This window comes from Pongo abelii, chromosome 17 (genome assembly GCF_028885655.2).
Source record: "Pongo abelii isolate AG06213 chromosome 17, NHGRI_mPonAbe1-v2.0_pri, whole genome shotgun sequence".
Classification (NCBI taxonomy): Eukaryota; Metazoa; Chordata; class Mammalia; order Primates; family Hominidae; genus Pongo; species Pongo abelii.
Genome location: NC_072002.2, coordinates 23,299,326 through 23,322,147, shown reverse-complemented (window position 1 = coordinate 23,322,147; position 22,822 = coordinate 23,299,326). Strand labels below are relative to the sequence as shown.

The following is a 22,822-nucleotide window of genomic DNA, read 5'->3' as shown; positions in this document are numbered from 1 at the left end:
TTTTCGTGCATTCATTTCAGGACCTCCTCTGCATTAATTTCCTGGGGAGACAGGAATGAATAGATCATAGTCTCTGCCTGCAGGGGCTTACAATTGTTGGGGTAGGGAAAAGACTTGTAACCAAATAGTTCAAGTGTCCCAAGTATACATTGAGGTCTGCCTAAGGTCCAGGGGGAGCAGAGACAAGGAAGTGCCTCCCTCAGCATTCTGCGTCCAAGCAGTGCCTTCTGGAAGGAGATATCTGAGTGGCATCACAAAGGAAATGTAGGAAGAAGCATTCTTCATTTGAAGGTGAACAGAGAAACAGAAATGAAGCAAAAGCAGCAGGGACTGCAAGCAGGCTGTTGTGCCTGAAGTTCTGTGAGTGCTTGGAGGGTGGCAGGAGGAAAAGCGGGCACCGTGCTCAGCCTGTGCAGTGCACAAGCCCACTTGATTGGCGTGCCTTGATTCAAATGCTGGAGTAGCTTCCCTTGGAGAAAGTTGAAAACTTTACAGAGGTAGACAGAAGCACGTGTGAAAACCTGAAATGAGGATTTTAGTTGATCTTGATGAAAAACTGTGGAAAGAATAAGGGAGGGAAGGAAAATGCAGAGTGATTAGATGATGTTAAGGGGCACATAAACAAGGTGGGAAATAAAATTATCGGTGTTCACAGGAAACACTAGAGCTTAAAGCTGATCTTCCCACTGGACACTGAGGTCATAAGCTTCTTGAGAACCACACACTGTGTTCTTACTCATTTGCAAAGGAAAAATATTTTTATTATCTATACTCAGATAAATATATTTAGATTAAAATGAAGAAAAGCCAAGTGCATTGCTTGGGAGAGAGATGCTTATGTTACAGGGGATGCTGCCTGCAGAGAAGGTGGACTGGCCCTGGGCTAGCATGAGCCAAGATCTGACAGTGCTCAGGGATGGAAATGACACTGAGGGTGGTGTCATTGTCTGTTCCTGCCTCTGTAAGTAAATTTCAAAGACTGAGCAGCTTATAAACAACAGACATTTCTTTCTCACACTTCTGGCTGGGAAGCCTGAGGTATAGACACCAGTCGATTCAGTGTCTGGTGAGAGTCCATTTCCTAGTTCATAGACAGCCCCCTCTTGCTGTGTCCTCACAGGGTGGAAAAAGGGAGTCCCCTGGAGTCTCTTTTATAAGGGCACGTATCCCACTCACAAGGGCTCCGCGCGTATGACCTCATCACCTCCCAACAGCTCCACCTAACACCATCACTTTGAGGATTAGGATTCAACATAGGAATTTTGGGGGGACACAAACATTTAGACCATAGCAGGTGGATTTGGCCAATTTCTTGCCATGTTACACATGGGATTGGCCACTCATTTTACTCTAAAACATACATGACAGGCATTTCGTTTTCTGGGGAAAAAAACCTTGGAGGTTGAGGAACGATTTTGAATTAAAAAGCCTGTTTCCTTTAAATATGACATTTTTAGCTCCTCTTCCTGTTAAAAAACAAAACTGAAATTATTTATTTGTCTCTTTTTTATTGTAAGAAAGTTTGGCTGGAGCAGCAGGGATCCATTATTACAATATAATAGTGTTTTTCATATCTATCAATTCCTTCAGAATAAGTCCTGACAAATTTGTAAATTTGTGTGGATATTTCATAACAACATAATTTTCCTCCTGTATGCTTTGCACTTATTTATCAGCCTCTTTAGCCTGTTTTGAGACTTAAAGAACCTTTTTTTTTTTTTTTGAGACGGAGTCTCGCTCTGTCGCCCAGGCTGGAGTGCAGTGGCGCGATCTCGGCTCACTGCAAGATCCGCCTCCCATGTTCACGCCATTCTCCTGCCTCAGCCTCCCGAGTAGCTGGGACTACAGGCGCCCGCACCACGCCCGGCTAATTTTTTGTATTTTTAGTAGAGACGGGGTTTCATTGTGTTAGCCAGGATGGTCTCAATCTCCTGACCTCATGATCTGCCAGCCTCAGCCTACCGAAGTGCTGGGATTTCAGGCGTGAGCCACTGGGCCCGGCCCTGTTTTGAGATTTCTATGTTGAATTTTCGTATCATTAGGATAAATAAGACGCCGTTTTAAAAAGTCAGCTTCACATTAATTTTTATGACACCAATAATTTTAATATTACCCATTGCTGACATATCAATTTCTAAAATTCTTTGTATGCCACTATAAATATAATTTTTTGTATGTCATGTCAATTCAATTACATACAACATATATTTATTGATCACTCACTCTATGTCAGGATATTTTACTTGATGCTGGAAATACAGGAGGATTAATTTATAGTGTCTGTCCTGGGTAGTACACAGGCTTCAGATGACCACATGTACCATTAGGGTTTCCATTATACCCCCTACCTCCCTTTTTTTCTCTGACTCTCTCTTCCACTCTTTCCGTTTTTTTTCCTTTCTTCCCAAAGTAGCACTTTTTGAGTGCCAGTAAGCATTACAATTTAAGTAAGCTTTAAAAAAATTTTTTTCTATATTTTCATAGTGATATCTGCTGTTCCATATTTAGCTTCCAGTTAACGTCTAGGAAATTGCAGCCTTAATAGATAAGGGAGAAGGGGACTCAGGAGGAAGGAAGGGTAGGAGATCCATTTCATAATTGATCAAGATAGGAGTACTGGCTTTTAGTTTATTGCCAATGAACAATCTAAACATCAAACACTAAAACCTGTGTGTACTAAGAGCCCCCTAAATAGGAGTTGGATGTGGCAAGGGCTGGGTGGAGAAGCTTGGTCAGCAAATTAGCTTGGAGCTGCATTTTGCCTGATACGTTACAGGGGGAAGGAAGAGGAGAAATATTCCAGGAAATTAGGCAGCACATCAAAAGGAAAGGAGGAATGAAAGATATTGAAGTGTCTTAGGAAGGGCAAGCAGGTGACTGGAGTCTGTCGTGGTGAGGCCTGATGCGTGAGAGATGGGGTGTCCAGATTTTAAAGGGTCTGGAATGCTGGGGCCGGGTAGCTGGGGTTGAGGAGAGTCACTGTGAGGAACCAGGAGGAGTCTGAAATTGAGTCAGGCTGGTCCAGTTTTGATTCTTGGGACTGTGATCTAGGAGATCTAGCTACCGATAATACTTGGGGCAAAATATTTATCCTTTCTGAGTCCTCTTATGTTCATCTTGAAAATAAAAATGACAATACCTTGTGGAACTTTGTGAAAACGAAACAAATATATTCATGTGTTAATTCATTCCGTTATTCACTCATTTACTTAGCAGCTGTTTTTCACAGGTCTGCTCCATGGCAGCCACCTTCCAGGTGAAGGTGAAGCAGATGAACCAAAGAGCCAAATGGTGTGAAGTGTCTGACATAAGGACAGCTGATAGGTGACAGAATCGGTTTACTGCAATAATTGTTATTACCATTAGTCTCTAACAACTTGTTGAGGCAAAGGAGGGGCCTGGCCACACTTCTGTACTAGAAAGCTGATCCTGGGAGCAGTGTTTCCTTCTGTCGTGTCTCAAACCTCATCTCCTGAAATTCACAACTGAGAAGCTCTAATGTGCTGGTGGGATGATGTTTGGTGGAGTTTTCATCATCTGAAACTGTTGAAATGGAGTTCTTGGTAAAGCAAATAGCAAACAAAAGCAGGATCAAAGTTGCTAAGGGTAAATCAAATCAAATCACATGGGGATCCACACTGAAACCAACTCCATGTATTCAAGCGGGAGGGACGAGACAGGAGGAAGCCCGTGGGAGGTGAGGAAAGGGGGCCTCCATGGCAAGGGCTGGAGCTTTGCATTCTGGCTACACAACCCACTCCTCCTGGGATCACTTGATCTCTTTTATCTCTTGTTTCTTCCTTCCCTGAAAGAAGAATGATGCCAGTTCCTACTTCACAGGACTGTACTGGAACTTACCTGAAAGAAGGGCTTGTAGCCTAACAGCGCTAGCAGGTTGCTACCCGTGGCACCCGGCACATGCCCTACAAAATTTGATAGATTCAACAAAGGATGATAAGGAAAACATTTAATTCTACCAGATATCAAATAAGTAGGGTCCCTTTCCTGCCTCTCCTTTCTCTCTCTCTCTCTTTTTTTTTTTTTCTTTTTGAGACGGAGTTTCACTCTTTTGCCCAGGCTGGCTGGAGTAAAATGATGTGATCTTGGCTCACTGCAGCCTCCACCCCCCAGGTTCAAGTGATTCTCCTGCCTCAGCCTCCCGAGTAGCTGGGACCCACCACCATGCCTGGCTAATTTTTGTATTTTTAGTAGAGACAGGGTTTCGCCATGTTGGCCAGGCTGGTCTTGAACTCCTGATCTCAGTTGGTCAGCCCGCCTTGGCCTCCCAAAGTGCTGGGATGACAGGCATGAGCCCCCGCTCCTGGCCCTCTCCTTTCTCTTAATTGAATTGATTATTTAATTAAAATTGACTAAAGAGACTGGTTGTTTTGATATCAAACAATTATACAGCTGGCTGTCACATGAAGCTTTCCTGTTCCTTGAACCTTAGTTGCGCCTCTAGCCTCGGAGAGCCTAGAGATCTCAGGACAGTTTCTGCAAATTCTCTAAGTCTTCTGCCTGAGGATTCTTACTAAGTGTCCTAAATGATTCTGCCCCACATCGGATTAAAGGCAAAACTCTGTGCCCTCAGACTCTTGCACCAAGCCTTTCATGAGTAACTTTCGAAGTTCTGCATGTCACAGGAAGAGCCCACACCGTGCCCTGCAGGGCTGGCACCACCTGAGTGGCTCCCCCTTTGTGTTCAGGCTTCTCCTCTCTCTAGTACCCCTCCATTTCCCGAAGCCACAGCCAGCATCATTCCCTGGAGGAGAGCATTTTTACCCTTACCTGGACTCCTTTGGATCTCTCATTCTACCCCAAGAATTTACCAAGGAAAACATCCAAACAAATATAGTTCCTCTTCTGAGAGAAATTCTGATCCTGGCCTCTAAGTGAATACAAATATTTCTCTCTTATCATAAAAAACCACAAAGTAGCTTTTTAGAGTAGCGGGACATAAAATGAAGTTAAAACATTTAAGTCATTTGGCCCTTTAGTCTTCATCTGTAAAATCAGCATATTCACATTTGCCTAAGAGAAGTCTGTCTTTATACCAGCTTCAGGCAAGGTACGCAAAGGTAGAGAACAATGTTGGATGCTTAGCGTGGGAATCCCATGGCCACCCAGAACCGTAAGCAGCGGCCCAAATGAACTCTGCGGAATCAAGAGGTGACATCCACATCCATAAGGGCAACTTCTGTGAAAGGTGGTGCCACCTCCTACTCACAGGATGCTGCCGATTCCATCAGTCAGGTGCGGTTGGCATTCCCGCATCCTATGTGTTTAATATAATATGATAGAATCAGATTGTGGTCTTTTCCTTTGAAATGTCCCTCATTACAATCTGGAGAGAGGCATTTTGAGGTCCCAGGGTGTACTTTTTAAAGAAAACTGAGAAGACTGCAGTTTGCTTTACTTTGGTTTCCGGGTTGTAATTCTGGGCAATCTGCAACAAAAATTAACATGTTTCAGATGATAGCAGAGGAAACACACACTCACAGATACACACATATACTCTAGTTCTTTTTCTGAGAAAAAACATTAAGAATTATTTGTTTCTCAGGATTCATTTGTTCCAAGGAAGGGCTAACCAAGTTTTGAAAATATATGAAACATCACGCCTGTAATCCCAGCACTTTGGGAGGCCAAGGCGGGCAGATCACAAGGTCAGGAGATCGAGACCATCCTGGCTAACACAGTGAAACCCCGTCTCTACTAAAAATGAAAAAAATTAGCTGGGCATGGTGGCAGGCGCCTGTAGTCCCAGCTACTCAGGAGGCTGAGGCAGGAGAATGGCATGAACCCTGGAGGCGGAGCTTGCAGTGAGCTGAGATCGTGCCATTGCACTCCAGCCTGGGCGACAGAGCAAGACTCAGTCTCAAAAAAAAAGAAAAAATATATATGAAACAACCTTAAAATGATATATATATTCGAGTAGAAGAAAATTAGTATTTGTCATACATATTTCCTTTCCCTTGCCATCCTAATTAAGTTGTCAATATAAAGTCTTAATTAGATTTCCTATGTTAGGTCTTACTGACAAAGTAGCTGCAGCATACAATTTACCCCACCCCAAACTGTTCAAGTTTAGTTTTGAAAGTTTCCTCCCCATTTTTGTCTGCAGGAGAAAGAAAAAGAACTGAAGTTGAGGCTGGGCGCGGTGGCTCACGCCTGTAATCCCAGCACTTTGGGAGGCTGAGGCGGGTGGATCATCTGAGGTCAGGAGTTCGAGACCAGCCTGACAAATATGGTGAAACCCTGTCTCTACTAAAAATACACAAATTAACTGGGCGTGGTGGCATGTGCCTGTAGTCCCAGCTACTCATGAGGCTGAGACAGGAGAATCGCTTAAACCTAGGAGGTGGAGATTGCAGTAAGCTGAGATCACGCCACTGCACTCCAGCCTGGGCGACAGAGCAAGACTCCATCTCAAAAAAAAAAAAAAAAAAAAAAAAAGAAGTTGAGTTGAGTAGGGTGCGTTTGCTTTCAAATGGCCAATGGGAAACTTTTGGTCTCAGTTCAGAGTTTTTCTTTGCTTCCTCTGCACAGAGCCCCCCGAGCTAGGCATCCAAGCCTGGCCCACAGATCATGCTGGGTTAGCGCTGGGAACTCGGTCCCTCTGGCTGAGAAGTGCCCTCAGGATGGTTCAGGAGGTCAGTGAAATCATGGCAATGCATCCCATGTGTTAGTTAAGCACTTCTGATGGAACCAGCTTTTATTAATGTTTAAAAAAATTATACATGGTTTAGTTCCATTTTTATGAAGTTACCTTGAGGCTTAGGATATCAATGGACTTGCTTAACACAGCTTGACTGGGATTACAATTTTGATTTCCTCTTCTTCTGGCTGCCCAATGGGACTCATGCGATGAACTTCCATGTTTCCTAATGATGAGCATTGGAAAGTGTATTTTTCCATTTTCTTTGTATATGTGGTTAATAAATATCTTTCTTACCCCTGCAAGCTGACCAAAGCCTCAAAGCATCTGCTGTGGTTAAATAGAATTTGCATTGAATGTATTTGTAAGAAAAACATGGTTAGGTCTTGGAGCTTAGCTTCACACACCGTTGCCTTTCAAAAGAACCTCCCTGGGCTTAAGTTCTTGTGACAGAAAGAGGTTCATGACTCAGGAAATTTTCTTGTTTCTTGCCTCTTTCTGGATGCCTAAGTGGAAATTATTACCCAAATATTATTTTTCCAGCACTTTCATCAAATTCCTTTTTAATATTGTTATTGTAGCCATGTCATTATGTTAGCCAGATGGTATGTTGCAGAATAACCAATTTGGTGAAGATATTGGACATTGACTCCATTGGTCAGGTGTGATAACTTTTCTCTGATAGCTCTGCTTTTTTTTTTTTTTTTTTTTTTTGTGACAGAGCCTTGCTCTGTCGCCAGGCTGGAGTGCAGTGGCACGATCTTGGCTCACTGTGACCTCCGCCTCCCGAGTTCAAGCGATTCTCCTGCCTCAGCCTCTCGAGTACCTGGGACTACAGGCACATGCCACCACACCTGGCTAATTTTTGTATTTTTAGTAGAGATGGGGTTTCACCATGTTGGGCAGGATAGTCTTGGTCTCCTGACCTCATGATCTGCCTGCCTTGGCCTCCCAAAGTGCTGGGATTATAGGCATGAGCCCCGCACCCGGCCTGATGCCTCTGTTTTTGAGGGCCAAGGAAGGTAACCCCTTTATTCCTTTATTCATTCTGCATCATCATTACAGGCTTATTATGTGCAAGGCACTATGCTAGGTTCTCTGAGGACACAGCAGTGGCAAAGCCCTACTCTTAAGGGGGTTACAATCTAATCAAGGAAGTAGCATGTATAGACGGTGAAATTCTACAAGGCCATATGTAATGATGTCGTAAGAGTGTTAAAACCAAAATGCTATGGGTATTCTGAGGTGGAAGAGACAACTTTTTCCTTGGATTTAATTTTATTTTTTAAATACAAAATATACACATAGACATCATGAAAAACTTTAACATGATAAAGATAAAAAGCCACAGTTTTCCGTCCTTCAGTTCTTCTTAGAAGCAACTACTGTTAATAGTCTGTTATTTTTATAGGTGTTTCCTGTGTAGATGAGAGAGGTAGCAGAGTGCAGTGGTTAGGAGTGGGGATCTGGAGACAGCCTGACTGGGATTAGTTCCCAGTTTTTCCTTGACACTGGACAATGTATGCGTCCTTCTGAGCCTTACTTCCTCTACATGGTGGATTTTGACTGTGTCTACCTAATAGGTCAGTCCTACTATAAACAATTTGACATTGTGAACATCATTCCATGCCCGTGCACACTGCAACAGTCATTCTTTGTAACTGTTGCACAGAATTCCATTGCATGATAATCCTTACTGAATTATTCCTTTATTGGTAGACATGCTTTTTGATTCAGAAAATGTTACTTTTCTTTCAGGTTATGAGGGCATTCTGAGGGAGGAGACAAACATTTGAGCTAATTTGAAGGATGCTTATGAATTTATGGTTTACTGTTGGGCAGAGGGCATTCCAGGTTGGCAAAGAATCAGGCAGGAATTAATTTATTCTTTGAGTAAATATTTACTGAATGCTTACTGTGTGCAGAAACGGAGTAGAGACTGGAGTAATCAGTAATGAACAGGAAACAGCCCCTGTTCCAAAGTGGCCTAGGGCCTGCTGATAAACATATTTGAGGAATCACTAATAGGGGAGTTTGGCTAGAATTGGAGATGCATTTAAAAGGGTGCATTGTTGCTTGACTTTTTCAAGTGATAGGCCAAGAGTGGTGGGTTCTGTAACCTACCTGTCCCCCAGTAAAAGTTTGCCAAGTGGTCTAGCAAAGATATTTGTGGAGGTTAACTTAGCCTCTATGGAATTTTGACTTACACCATCCATCTTAACTCACAGGGGCTCTTGAGTCATACCTACTTTTTGGAGGTAGACGCTGACACCAAAGCAGCCTCACTTTAGGAGAAAGCAGGGAGAGTTGTGAAATATTATGCACCATTTAGTAAATATATGGTGGAACGATGGGCCAGGGAAAGTGAAACAACGTCTATGCCTGGGTTTAGGAGATCTGAGATTTTTTAAGTCTAGTGATCACAAAATCAAACAATCTCAAGTTCATGAGCTGATGGAAACACCTATAGTGAGCTCAAAAATGTTATTGGAATGCTTACTCTAATTTTCTGAATAAAGAATGCCACCAGCAATTTTTTAACTACCATAACTTTCTAAGGTATGAAGCTGTGGTGTAGACTGAAAAGAAGGGTAATAGAGCAGAAGGCTGAGGCAGCCTGGGAAACATCTCTTTAGACTGGTCCCTGCAAGGTTTCTTTTCACCCCTCTCCATTCTCAGTAACACAGACTCTGTGATTCCACGAAATGTAAGGCCAAAGACGCTGAGTAGGTAGAGACTGAAGAGATCTGGCAAAAGAGGTTCATTTTGAGGCATTCATCCAGTTCATTGCTATTTGGATGTTGCTCTGGGAGCGAGGTTTTCACACTGTGGTCAGAGGCCGCATGTGTCTCATTAGTATGGTATCATAAGCATAATCCCCAGACATAGTCCAAGGCTGAATTCATGCCATAAAAGGTGTGTCTACTTCTCTAGCAACAGAAATATTTGAAAGCAATAGCGATAGTTCCATATATGTCAGGGAAGAGGATGTTCCCAGGAAGAAGCAGACAATGTCAAAGTAAATTCATCAAGATAAAACAGTAATTTTAATCAATTTACGGCCGTATTAGTTGTTAAGATGTAATGTTGGGTCGCATCATGTACTGGAGATAGAAGAAATAGGACTGCATTATAGTTAGTTGAATTGATTTCTTTTCATGTTAATGCACACCTCAGTCCAAGGGGGATGCTGCCAAGAATAATATAGAATATTCTAAAGTTTACAGTAAAACTCTACAAAAAATTCTATTTTTACTAAGTTCTTGAAAGTAGGAAACTGTGGCAGGCAGTAAATTAATCCTGTTACAAAAAGCCACTGCCGCTTACATAAAGCCCATACAAGTTTGTGTGTGTGTATGTGTGTGTGGTGTGTGTATGTGTGTGTGTGGTGTGTATATGTGTATGTGTTTGTGTGTGTGTGTATGTTTGTGTTTGTGTGTGGTGTGTATGTGTGTGTGGGGTGTGTGTGTGTGTGTGCGTGTGTTTTTGCGTGTATGTGTGTGTATTCTGGCCTTGGCTGTCACCCCTTTTTCCATTGCTGTTTCCAGTTGCTTAGGGATGAGCATTTGGCATTTGAATGTCAGGGGACTGAATAAGATTGAAACTGGTTTCTCTTGTTTTTGAACATGAAAAATGACACTTATGTTCTACTTTGTAACACAGTCTAGTAAGCCATTCCCACTTTATTTTATGTTGAACTGAACGTGTTAATATCTACCTGTTTTTGACATATAGAACTACCAAGGTCAGTGGTTCAAAGTTTAAAAGTACTGATATGAATGAAAATGGAGGAACAACTTCCCAAACTTGAAATCTCTATGAATCTATAAAGAGAGAACTTCTGAAACAGGCTGGAGTGCAGTGGTGTGATCACAGCTCACTGCAGCCTCGAACTCCTGGGCTCAAGCAATCCTCCCACCTCAGTCTCCCACGTAGAGTAGCTGGGACTACAGGCATGCGCCACCATGCCCAGCTAGTTTTTTCTTTTTTCGTGTGGAGATGGGGGTCTCACTATGTTGCCCAGGTTGGTCTCAAATTCCTGGTCTCAAGCAATCCTCCTGCCTCTGCCTCCCAAAGTGCTGGGATTGCAGGCATGAGCCACCACACCTGGCCTGATTAGTGATTTCTAAATCAGCAAATACCATGACACAAACCAAAGCAAGCTACCAAGTCCTCCAGTCTACAAATGCTAACTCTTCACTTCCATAGATGACAAAGCCACTAAGATGAGCAGGCTAATAAGCAGTTTTAATATTTGACCTGTTCTTAGCTCCCAGTTGGCCCTCTAATTATTCTTATTCATCATAATGGTAAGAGAGCAAGTTTTATTTTGGTAGGCTTAGGAACTGTGGATTTCAATGAAGGACTCTTTATATTCATAATGAAATAGGTCTAATTTCAAGTATAATTTGTCTGATAGTTTAAGAAATTATGTATGAGCAGAAAAGCTTTATTTCCTCATTTGCAATTATGAGAGGCAATGTGTGGTGCTATTCTCTCAGATCAGAGACAATTATGGAAGATAAACATGGCCAAACTTGAACACAAGGATTTGGGTTTTAAGTACAACTTTGTATGGGTGCTCTTGTAAGATGATGAAGAACATATTGAAAGATATTTCAAAGGAGGAAGAAGCACTGCTATTCTTTCTTTAAAATTATGCAAACTGTGTTCAGTCAAGATGAGTTTAGAAAACTCAGTGAAACTTTTAATACTGTTATTAATATTTGATATGACATACTGTTTGATACTGTTACTAATATTTGATATGAAATTATATATGTACTGTTACTAATATATGATATGAAATTATATATGTACTGCTTAATACTGTTGCTAATATTTGATCTGATAAGTGTATATGTTAACATAGATAACAGAATCCTACCTTTGTATACTAAATTAAAAGGCAACAAATTTTTAAACTAATGGCCAAAAAAAACAAACTAAGATGTTAGTAATCATCTGTTCCAACTCATAGTTTAAATATAGTATCTCCAGTTGTTTGGAAAAAGCAGAAAATTCAGACCAAAGTCTTTTTTCCTTTGTAAATAAGATGGTTTTACTGGATTTTTTCCTTAGATTGGTTTCAATATTTTAGGAAATCGAGTAGTAGTTATGATTTTCTAATACAAGTCCTTATAATCTATTATCTTGTAAAAGTCTTGTTTTCCTTTAGGCTTTACCCTAAAATCACATTCTTTTAAATAATTTATTTAATGAAATTAATGTAGAATACAATGTTTCTGTGTTTCTCTTTCTTGAAGTGTGAGGAATACTTGACTGATCAGTTCAGCGTTGTGCTGACACACTGCAGCAATGTCAGCCTTCACACATTTCAGGATAAAAATGTAATGTTAAAACATGACTAAATGGGAGAGCATATTTTCTTATTTGAAATATATCTGTACGCCAGGCGCGGTGGCTCACGCCTGTAATCCCAGCACTTTGGGAGGCCGAGGCGGGCGGCTCACAAGGTCAGGAGATCGAGGCCATCCTGGCTAACACAGTGAAACCCCGTCTCTACTAAAAATACAAATTTGCCGGGCGTGGTGGCAGGCACCTGTAGTCCCAGCTACTCGGGAGGCTGAGGCAGGAGAATGGCGTGAACCCGGGAGGCAGAGCTTGCAGTGAGCAGAGATCGCACCACTGCACTCCAGCCTGGGTGACAGAGCGAGACTCTCAAAAAAAAAAAAAAAAAAGAAATATATCTCTATTAGCCTTTCCTGTCGCACATATGTGTTTTGGTGTGCGTAAAGAATCTGACGCAGGTGCTACATGATAAGAATACGTATGTAAGCATATGTCTTGCCTTTCTGAATGGTGGTGGGAGAGACTGGCATTGTCCTTGAAGAAATAATTTTTGTAACTTTCTGTAGGAAGCACCTGGGACAAGACCGCCAGTGGGCACGGAGGTGAGACTAGAGGGGGAGAGGAAGAGAATGTTCTTGTCTCGACTGTCTGCTGCTCTAAAGCATCACCGTTTGAGACATTTACGGTTTCAACCGGATGTAAAACACAGAGTAGATAATGGGGGAAAGAATTCTACACTGATAGACAATGAATCAGGTGACATAACAGCCTTTTTCCTTTCTCTCATTTCTTTGACAGGTTTGCTTCCTCAGGAAAAAAATCTACGGTTGTTTAATTTTTTTTCCTGCTCTGTTGTAAATACTTTGCAGCTATTTCTCTTTTTTTCTATTCATAAAATAACCATAATTTTGAAAGAATGTCCTTTTAAAAGCAATCAATTGCTTCAGAGTACAGAAAGAAAATTATTAAAGATACAAACAATTTCTAGAATTCCTGGACCGACAGAACTGTTTTGTCAGTTGGTTTTAAAGTTGCTTATTCGGAGTAATGTTTACCTATCTACTGCTGTGGCAACTGTTAAAATAAACAAAGCTCCTTGAGGCAATAAAGAGCATTGAAAACACACTTAGTAGAAATGGAGGTTCTAAACATTTAAGGCACTGTTGCCTAGGCCATTAAAAGTGAGACCTTGTTTGGCCTTGCTAAAGGCATAAAGGAACTGGGAGGGCACATCTTGCCAAAAATTCAGCTCTGAGAGCACTTACCTTTAATAGCATAATCTAAAATTACTGCCTTGAGCTACTATAGGATGGTAAATTAAAGTGTGCGTAAACCTCTCTGTGATCATAGTGTAGTAACAGGAAAATTATTCTATATCTATTGCAACACAAGTATTTTACAAATGCTATGTGGCCACATTAACCATTTCATATTTGCGGGAGATTTTCCCCCTTTGTCTAGTGACGCATTGTAAGTTGTCAAAGTCAAATCGATCATTTTTCCTACTTCTTGAGTTTTTTCCAAATTGCATACCATCTTTCATCTTTAGAAAATAAAACTCATGAATGAGGCAAGTCCAAGTGTTTACGATTCACACGGCAGTATTAATGTTCATAAAGCACTTCACTTGATAACTTGTTATCTCAGTTTTTGATTGTGAGTTCTTCAGGCCTGGCAAGGTCTTTTGTTTGGGGAATTACTGTCAGCTGTTGTATAATTTTGGATGGTTAAAACCAGGTACAAATAGTGGAAACTACAGTGCTAAAGCACCTTAGCTAAAGCAAATAATCTTTTTCCTTTAAACACATTGACCTGCATTTTTGTTGTTCTGTCAACGGTAACATTGTTGCTGCCAGAGGATGAAGTACAGCTCCCTGAGAATGCACCAAGAAAGGTGGGGTATCAGGGGACATTGTGCAGCGAAAATATGATCGCTCGTTATGAAAAGGAATGAATGTGCTTTAAATGTCTCCAGATCTTGAACAAAGGCTAATAACAAAGGCCCAGTTTTTGGATGGGCGCGGTGGCTCACGCCTGTAATCCTAGCACTTTGGGAGGCTGAGGCGGGCGGATCATGAGGTCAGGAGTTCAAGGCCATCCTGGCTAATACAGTGAAACCCCATCTCTACTAAAAATACAAAAAATTAGCTGGGCATGGTGGCATGCGCCTGTTGTCCCATCTACTCAGGAGGCTGAGGCAGGAGAATGACTTGAACCCAAGAGGTAGAGGTTGCAGTGAGCCGAGATTGTGCCACTGCACTCCAGCCTGGGCGACAGAGCCAGACTCTGTCTCAAAAAAAAAAAAAAAAAAAAAAAAAAAAAAAAAAAGAAGCAGTTGTTATTTGCCTTCTAAGTCCTTTCTAGCTTGAATGTGCCATATTGCCAAGTTCAAAGGCATATTTTGCCCTAGATGGAGATAACTCACTTAAATAATAGCATTTAAAGCACTCGTAGTTTTGGGTAACTTTTGGGTAGCATCTTCACATACATCAAGTAAAATTGTGACTGTCATTGGTCAAATGGGATGATTTCAAATGAAAAGTAAGTGAAGCCGGATTTTTGGAGGTGGTTTATTTTTTATTTATTTTATTTATTTTTTAGTTTGTGCACTAGTTATCTATTGCTGCATACAAATTGCTGCATACATTTAGCAGCTTAACACAATAAACACCGTCTCAGAGTTCTTAGGAGGCAGGACTTCAGGTGTGGCTTGGCTGGATCCTCTGACGCAGCGTCTCTTGCAGCTGCAATCCAGGGACACTCGAATGAGCACGTTGTCAGAGCAGGACCTGCGTCCAAGCTGACTCGGGTAGCTTTTGGGTGGAAACCTCAGTCCTTTGCCATACGGGCCTCTCTGCAGGACACATGTAGCATGGCAGCTGGCTTCCCGCAGGGTGAGCAAGGGAGAGGGGATGCTCAAGACAAGACTTAGCCCTTTTGTAGCTTAGCTGTGGAAGTGGTGCCCCAATACTTTTACTGTATTCTGTTCTTTATAAGTGAGTCTCTAGGTACAGCCCACACTCAAGAAGAGGTGATTGCACAAATGGATGTGAACACAAGGAGATGGGGACCACTGGGGATGGTTTTAGAGCCTGCCCACCACCCTGGGCCACCCTTGTCCTCTCCATAGCTTGTTGGACTTTGCTATAAATAATGGCAACTAAAAGGTTGTGATGTGGGAAACCAAGACCAGGCTCTGTTCTCCCGCCTCCGAAGTTAATCATAGGAAATCTTCCTTAATATATGTATTTTGATTGCAAATAATATAAAGCCTTACATAGCAAAGTTATAAAAGTTTGAAACAACAACATACACACAGAGCATTTGCCATCCTGTTCACAGAGAGCCCTGTGCTAAGTGCAGAGGGTGTGCGAAGGGGTCTGAGGCAATATCACATTTGATAAAGAAGCAGTTGTTGCCTGGGGGCGGTGGCTCACACCTGTAATCCTAGCCCGGCCTTGGCCTTACTGAGCCCCTGACATTTAACTGGTGGGAAAGATACACAGAATAAGGATGTGGTAAGGTGGTGAGGTCATGCGCTTCTTGAAGACAGCACAGACTCAGGATCCCAACTGCAGGGGTGCAAACCTCAGCCAGGCTACATAGCTGTACCCACTGGGCCTGCTTCTTCACATGTAAAAAGAAATAAAAGACTTTGTAAAATGATGATAATAACCACAAGAGTTAATTGACATGAAATGCATAGATCCGGGCTTGACACACAGTAAGCACATTAGTATGAGCTATTACTAACATAAATGAATAGTTATATGCACTATGCATGGTCTTTAAGATGGTGCAATCATACGAACGACTTTTATTTTTCTTTTGACCCAGAAATTCACAGAATTAGGTAATTTTATGTCCAACATGGATTAACATTAAAAAATCTCACCTAGGCTAAAAAAAAAGGGAAATGTTCTATTTATTACATTTTTATTTGGGGGCCATGTCAGTTGGGGTGTTTTTATTGCCACCAGAAATTCTGCATACCTTGATACCCTGTGGCTTCTTTTAGATGTCCTCAAGTTGTTTTCATTTTGTTTTTATTCATTCATTTGTTTTGTAAGCATGATCCCCTACTCTGGAGCAGATACAGTAATGAGTATGGAGAAGACAGAGATAACAAAGGTTCTACCCTACCCTGAAGGGCCCCACTGACGTAGAAGTACATGCAAGGGGTGCTGGATGAGACATATGCTTGAGGGGGCACCAGGGACTAAGAAATCTCATTTGGAGGAGGGTATGGTCCTGGACAGCTTCCAGGAGGGGAAGCATGTGAGCTGTGCAGGAAGATGCCTGATGCAGAAAGGACAGGGCAGATGCAGGTGATGTAGTTTTGCAGTAGCATGGAGCACAGGATGGGCACAGGTGGGAAATTGGAGCTGCTAGCAGAGCAGGAGCCAGGCAGCCCCAAACCCAGGGGAAGAATGATCACTTCCATGGCCACTCAGAGGGAAAACCAAAGTCCCTGGAGCCCTTGCAAGGCCTGGCATGATCCGGCCTCCTGGAGGCCTCTGCTTGCACACTGGGCTCTTTGGGGCTGTCTTCGGCGAGTTGGAGGGGTCGGGCTTGCTTCCACTTTGCCTGAGTGCTTCTCCTACGGGAATTGACAGGAATCACTCAGTCAGCTCATCACCTGCCTCACCTCTGGGCTTCAACCTCACTTTCCCCTGCAAGCCTCCCTTCCCCTAGGCTGCGGCCTTCCCTTCTCTGGCTGGACTTCTTGTGGACATAGCACTTCCTTTCCAACATACCACATGCTTTGCCTTTGACTATGCCCATTGTTCACTACTGTCTCCCCACCAGAATGTCAGCTCCCAAAGGCAGGGCACGATCTCTCATTTCCGTTTTGCTCTCTGATGTAGCCCAAACACCTGGGACCACGCCCATCACAGAGTGTGTGCTCACTACATGTTTGTTGGCAGATGAATGACCAAATGTCTCTACAATGTTTTATAAGAGACTTCAACTCTGGACGAGAAATAAGCAGGAGAGAAAAAGCAGCTGGAAAGAGAATCCGAGCTTGTGTTCTTGTTCTTGTTCTTGTAGATCACCTGTATTTGCCTGTCACTCCAGTCTGTGGTGTGAGCATTTCTTTTTGCTTTGAATCTTTAAGAAAGGAGGTTGGGATGTGGGGAGTGGTGTAGAAAGCAACAAATATGTGCATGACTCCTTTGGGATAAAAAGAACTTCTTTTCGATTCCTGTTCTCTTCTCCCATGCATTTTGCTTTATTGCATTTTGCTTCTTTCCTCGCTGACTTCTAGAATCAGCCATGGAAGCAGGCACCACGGGTTCTAATGCAGACCCTTGGCTGGAGTGTGCTATGCTCCTGTTGTCCGCATTCTGGGATTAGTGCTTCTTGATCTGGTCTTCCTGTCTGGGTACCCGCCACTCGCATCCTGATGTGTCCCCTCAGCCTGGACTGCGCCCTAGTCCCTGATGCCCAGCACTTCTGTGACCAGGAGCACTTAGGCCCAGTCTGTTCCCTGGCATCCTCTGCTCAGTCTCCCGGGCCTCCCCTTCTTGCTTCCAGCTTCCTGCTTGTGGCAGCACGTTCACTGCACTTCCATAGGTTGACTTCCTTTCTTCCTTCTGGGCTGAAGCCCTTCTGCGAGGGCCTGCAAGGACATCCTTACCGGCAGTCACGACAGTCTAGTCTCCCCATTGCAGTGGACTTCTTTTGTGAAAACCTTTCCCTTTGTGAAGCTAGGCTTTCCTGGTTTTTCTTATATCCATCTCGAATTTTTCTGCTGCTTTTTTCTTTCCTACCTGCCAGTTTGCTTGCCCCTTCTCATCCCACATGTAGGCAGAGCTAAGACAAACACCTGCCTCCTTCATGCCTCTCTTTAGTGTTCTTTCCTTCAGAGAGTTCATTTTTTCTTATTATTTCAACTAACATCTCTGTTCAGGACTTGATCTCCATGCCCCTTGATAGTCACCAAGCAGGAATGCTGACAGTCTGTGGGGTTGGTCCCCTAAGATTATAGTGCCATATTTTTACTGTACTTTTTCTGTATTTAGATATGTTTAGATACATAAATCTTTATCATTGCATTACAGTTGCCTATAGTATTCAGCACAGTAACATATGCTGCATAGGTTTTTGGCCTAGGAGCAGTAGGCTACCCCATATTTTCTAGATGTGCAGTAGGGCATACCATCTCTGTTTATGTAAGCACACAGTTCCCACAAGGACAAAACTACCTAACAATGCATTTCTCAGAGCATAGTGCTGATTCTAAGAGGTCCATGACTGTATTTTTGTCTTCTTCAATTTCTATTATCAATGTTTTATATTCTTCCGTTTATAGGTCTTTCACCTCCTTGGTTAGATTTATTTCTAAGTATTATTTGTAGCTATTGTGAATGGGATTTTTAAAATTTCTTTTTCAGATAGTTCATTGTTAGCATATAGCAAATACTACTGATTTTCTTGTGTTGATTTTGTATTTTGAAACTTGACTGAATTAATTAGTTCTAACAATTTTTTGGTTGAATCTTTAGGGTTTTCTTAATATAAGATCATGTCATCTGCAAACAGACAAATTTGCTTTGCTTCTTCCTTTCCAATTTTGTTGTATTGATTTCTTTTTTTTGCCTAATTCCTCTATCTAGGACTTCCCGTACCACATTGAATAGAAGTGTCAAGAGTAGGCATCCTTGTCTTGTTTCTGATCTTAAAAGAAAAGCTTTAAATTGTCATTGCTGAGTGTGATATTAGCTGTGTGTGTGTTACATATGGCCTTTATTGTGTTGAAGTCCATTTCTTCTATATGTAATTTGTTGAGAATTTTTACCATGAAGGGTGTTGAATTTTGTCAGATAGTTTTTCGGCACTTTTGAGAAGATATATGGTTTTTGTTCTTCATTCTGTTAATGTGGTGTATCACATTGACAGCTATAGGTATGTCGAACCATTCTTGCATCCCTGGCATAAAGCCCACTTGATCATGATGAAGGAGCCTTTTAATGCGTTGCCGAGTGGGGTTTGCTTGCATTTTGTTGAGTACTTGTGCATCTATGTTCATCAAGGACACTGGCCTGTAATTTTCTTTCCTTGTATTATCTTTGTCTGGTTTTGGTATCAGGGTAGTGATGACCACATAGGATGACTTTGCAAGTATTCCCTCTTCTTTAATTTTCATGGAAGAATTTGAGAAGAATTGGTATTATTTCCCCTTAAATGTTTGGTAGAATTCATCAGGTCCTGGGCTTTTATTTATTTATTCATTTATTTTTGAGGGGAGACTTTTTATCACCGATTCCAATCTCCTTACTTTTTACTAGTCTGCTCAGATTTTTTATTTCTTCATGATTCCATCATGGTAGGTTGTATATTGCTAGGAATTTATTCATTTCTTCTAGGTTATCCAGTTTATTGATGTATAATTGCTCATAGAAATCTCTTATAATCCTTTATATTCATGTGAAATCAGTGATAATGTCTCCTCTCTCATTTCTGATCTTAATTTTTTGCATCTTCTCTCTTCTTCTGAGTCTAAGGTTTGTGGATTTTATTTCTTTTCCAAAAACCAACTCATAGTTTTGTTGGCCTTTTCTATTGGTTTTCTAGTGTCTATTTCATTTGTTTCTGCTCTGATCTTTATTATTTCTTTCCTTCTACTAACTTTGGGCTTGGTTAGTTTTTCTTTTTCTTGTTCCTTGAGGTGTAATGCTAGGTTGTTTGAGATCTTTCTTCTTTTTTATGTAAGCATTTATTGCTATAAGCTTCTTTCTTAGAACTGCTTTTCCTGGATTCCATAAGTTTTGGTATGTTGTGTGTCCAATTTTGCTAATCCCAAGGTATTTTCTAATCTCCCTTTTACTTACTTTCTTCTTTGACTCATTGACTGTTTAGGAGCGTGTTGTTTAATTTCCATGTATTTGCAAATTTTCTGAAATTCCTCCTGTTTTTGATTTCTAGTTTCGTACCATTGTGGTTGGAAAAGACACTTGATATGATTTCAGTCTTCTTAAAATTGTTGAGACTTATTTTGTGACCTAACATATGCTCTATTATGAGAATCCTCCATGTATGCTTAAGAAGAATGTGTATTCTGCCGGGCGCGCTGGCTCACACCTGTAATCCCAGCACTTTGGGAGGTTGAGGCAGGCGGATCACGAGATCAGGAGATTGAGACCATCCTGGCTAACACAGTGAAACCCCGTCTCCACTAAAGATATGAAAAATTAGCCAGGTGTGTGGCGGATGCCTGTAGTCCCAGTTACTCGGGAGGCTGAGGCAGGAGAATGGTGTGAACCCGGGAGGTGGAGCTTGCAGTGAGCTGAGATCATGCCACTGCACTCCAGCCTGGGGGACAGAGCAAGACTCCATCTCAAAACAAACAAACAAACAAACAAAAGAATGTGTATTCTGCTGCTGTTGGATAGAATGTTCTGTATGTGTCTGTTAGGTTCATTTGGTCAAAAATGTAGTTTAAGTCTGATGTTTTCTTATTAATTTTCTGTCTGGATAATCTGTCCATTTGTAAAAATGGATATTGAGGTCCCTGCTATTATTACATTATAGTCTATCTCTTCATTTATATCTGTTGATATTTGCTTTATATATGTAGATGTTCCAATCTTGGGCGCATATATACTTACAACCATTACAATTGACCCCTCTACTTCTTTGTCTCATTTTACAGTTCTTAACTTAAAGTCTATTTTATCTGATATAAGTCTAGCTATCCCTGCTGTCTTTTGGTTTTCATTTGCATAGAATATCTTTTTCCATCCTTTCACCTTCAGTCTCTGTGTATTCTTAAATGTGAAGTGAGTTTCTTGCAGGCAGCATATACTTGGGTCTTCAAAAAAATTCTTTCATCTAAGCTATGTCTTTTGATTGGAGAATTTAATCCATTTACATTCAAGGCAATTTTTTTTTTTCTTAAAGTATGCTTACATTTGCCTTTTATTGCTAGATTTCACTGGCCTAATAGGGCCTAATGGAGGAAAAAAATGTTCTTTTTTATTTTTATATATTTAGGGGGTACAAGTGCAGTTTTGTTACATAGATATGTTGCCTAGTAGTGAAGTCTGGGCTTTTAGTGTAACCATCACCTAATAGTATATACATTGTATTAAGGTAATCATTGGTAGCTAAGGACTTACTACTGTCATTTTGTTTATTTTCAGATTGTTTTGTACTTCAGTTTGTTCATATCTTTCTCTCTTGCTGTCTTCCTTTGTGATTTGGTGATTTTCTCTAGTGGTGTGCTTTGATTTTGTACTTTTTGTCTACTTTGTATCTACTATAGGTTTTTGCTTTGTGGTGACCATGAGGCTTACATAAAGCATTTTATAGTATCACAGAGTATTTTAAACTGATAGCAACTTAACTTTAATCGTATACAAAAAGTCTGCACTAGGCCAGACACTGTGGCTCACGCCTGTAATCCCATCACTTTGGGAGGCTGAGGTGGGCAGATTACCTGAGGTCAAGAGTTCAAGACCAGCCTGGCCAACATGGCGAAACCCCGTCTCTACTAAAAATATAAAAATTAGCCAGGCGTGGTGGTGTGCGCCTGTAATTCCAGCTACTTGGGAGGCTGAGGCAGGAGAATCACTTGAACCCAGGAGGCAGAGGTTGCAGTGAGCCGAGATCATGCCACTGCACTCCAGCCTGGGCGACAGAGCAAAACTCAGTCACAAACAAAAAAACAAAAAGTCTGCACTTTTATAGTCCACCCCCAATAACATTTTATGTGTTTGGTGTCACAATTTACATCTTTTTATACTATGTATCCCTTAAATTATTGTAGCTATTATTATTTTTAATAGTTTTGTGTTTTACCTTCAGATTTCTTGGCTAGATTTTAAGACCAGTGATGATGTATTTTAATTATCTGTTTCTTGTCATGTGCAACACAGTGATGAACATAGAATGAATACCTAATTTATTACTTTTTAATTGACATATCTATTCAGGAAGTGACACTGTTTGATCCAGTGACATCTGAGACTATCTTTTGTTATGTACCCCTGGTTTTGTCAACCTGCCTTTGTTAATGACTTCTCACTCTCTTCTCTCTTCCCACCCACAGCATGTGCATTCCGATACAATGGGCTCTCTTTTGTCTACCTTATCTACCTCTTGCTCATTCCTCTGTTCTCAGAACCAACAAAAACGACGATGCAAGGTAAGAGAATTTTGTTATTCTATAACACAGAGTTATACAGTCTGAATGTATTTTGCTGGGCTCCTTGGGATGGCCTTTATCCAATGGCAGAGATGTTATCTATGCAGCAGGGCTAGTATGGCATGGAGTGGGTGTCAAACATTTTAACAACTACACTAAGTAGAGCTGTATAGAAGTTGTTTGTGATGCATATTTGTCACTTACACAGTTAACAAATTCCCTATTAGGACTTCATAGTAAGCATGGCAGTATCACTGGAATGTTTTGGCTAGTTAACACTAACTCAAAGTGTTGTCAATAAAATAAGACAAATGGCATGACAACATTGGTACATGCATTTGTCTTTTGGGTTGTGGGGAGAGTGTGGTGGCAATTGGAAGAGGCCGAGCAGTATTTGACATTTCTGAGCCATTTACAGGAGAATGGGGTAGGAAGCTTGGTCCCAGCCATAACTTCATACATTAGTTGAGGTTTCTTAAATATGTCTCAATAACATAATGAAAGATAATAATTTGATTTGGAGATGTAGTTCCTCAAGTGTGTTTCTGCAACACTTCATCTCCCTTTCTGGTTACTCTATAAGAACCTGAAGGCATAGAATATAGAGTGGTAACTATAATTTCTGAGGCTCTGATTAGGAAACATGCTCTGGTTTGTGAATTTTTCAACTTGAAGTTCTGTCACAAGTATTAAAATTAAAC

At 41.3% G+C, this 22,822-nt stretch overlaps 1 protein-coding gene across 12 annotated transcripts in view; it reads left to right on the top strand.

Moving 5' to 3' along the window:
• PIEZO2 (piezo type mechanosensitive ion channel component 2) overlaps window positions 1-22,822 on the top strand; it is a 474,768-nt gene that overhangs the window by 60,284 nt on the left and 391,662 nt on the right. For all 12 annotated transcript variants that reach the window (XM_024235892.3, XM_063716831.1, XM_054538165.2 and 9 more), the window contains exon 2: window positions 22,026-22,121. In XM_024235892.3, the coding sequence (XP_024091660.3) occupies window positions 22,026-22,121 (96 nt within the window). The remainder of the gene's footprint in view (window positions 1-22,025; window positions 22,122-22,822) is intronic.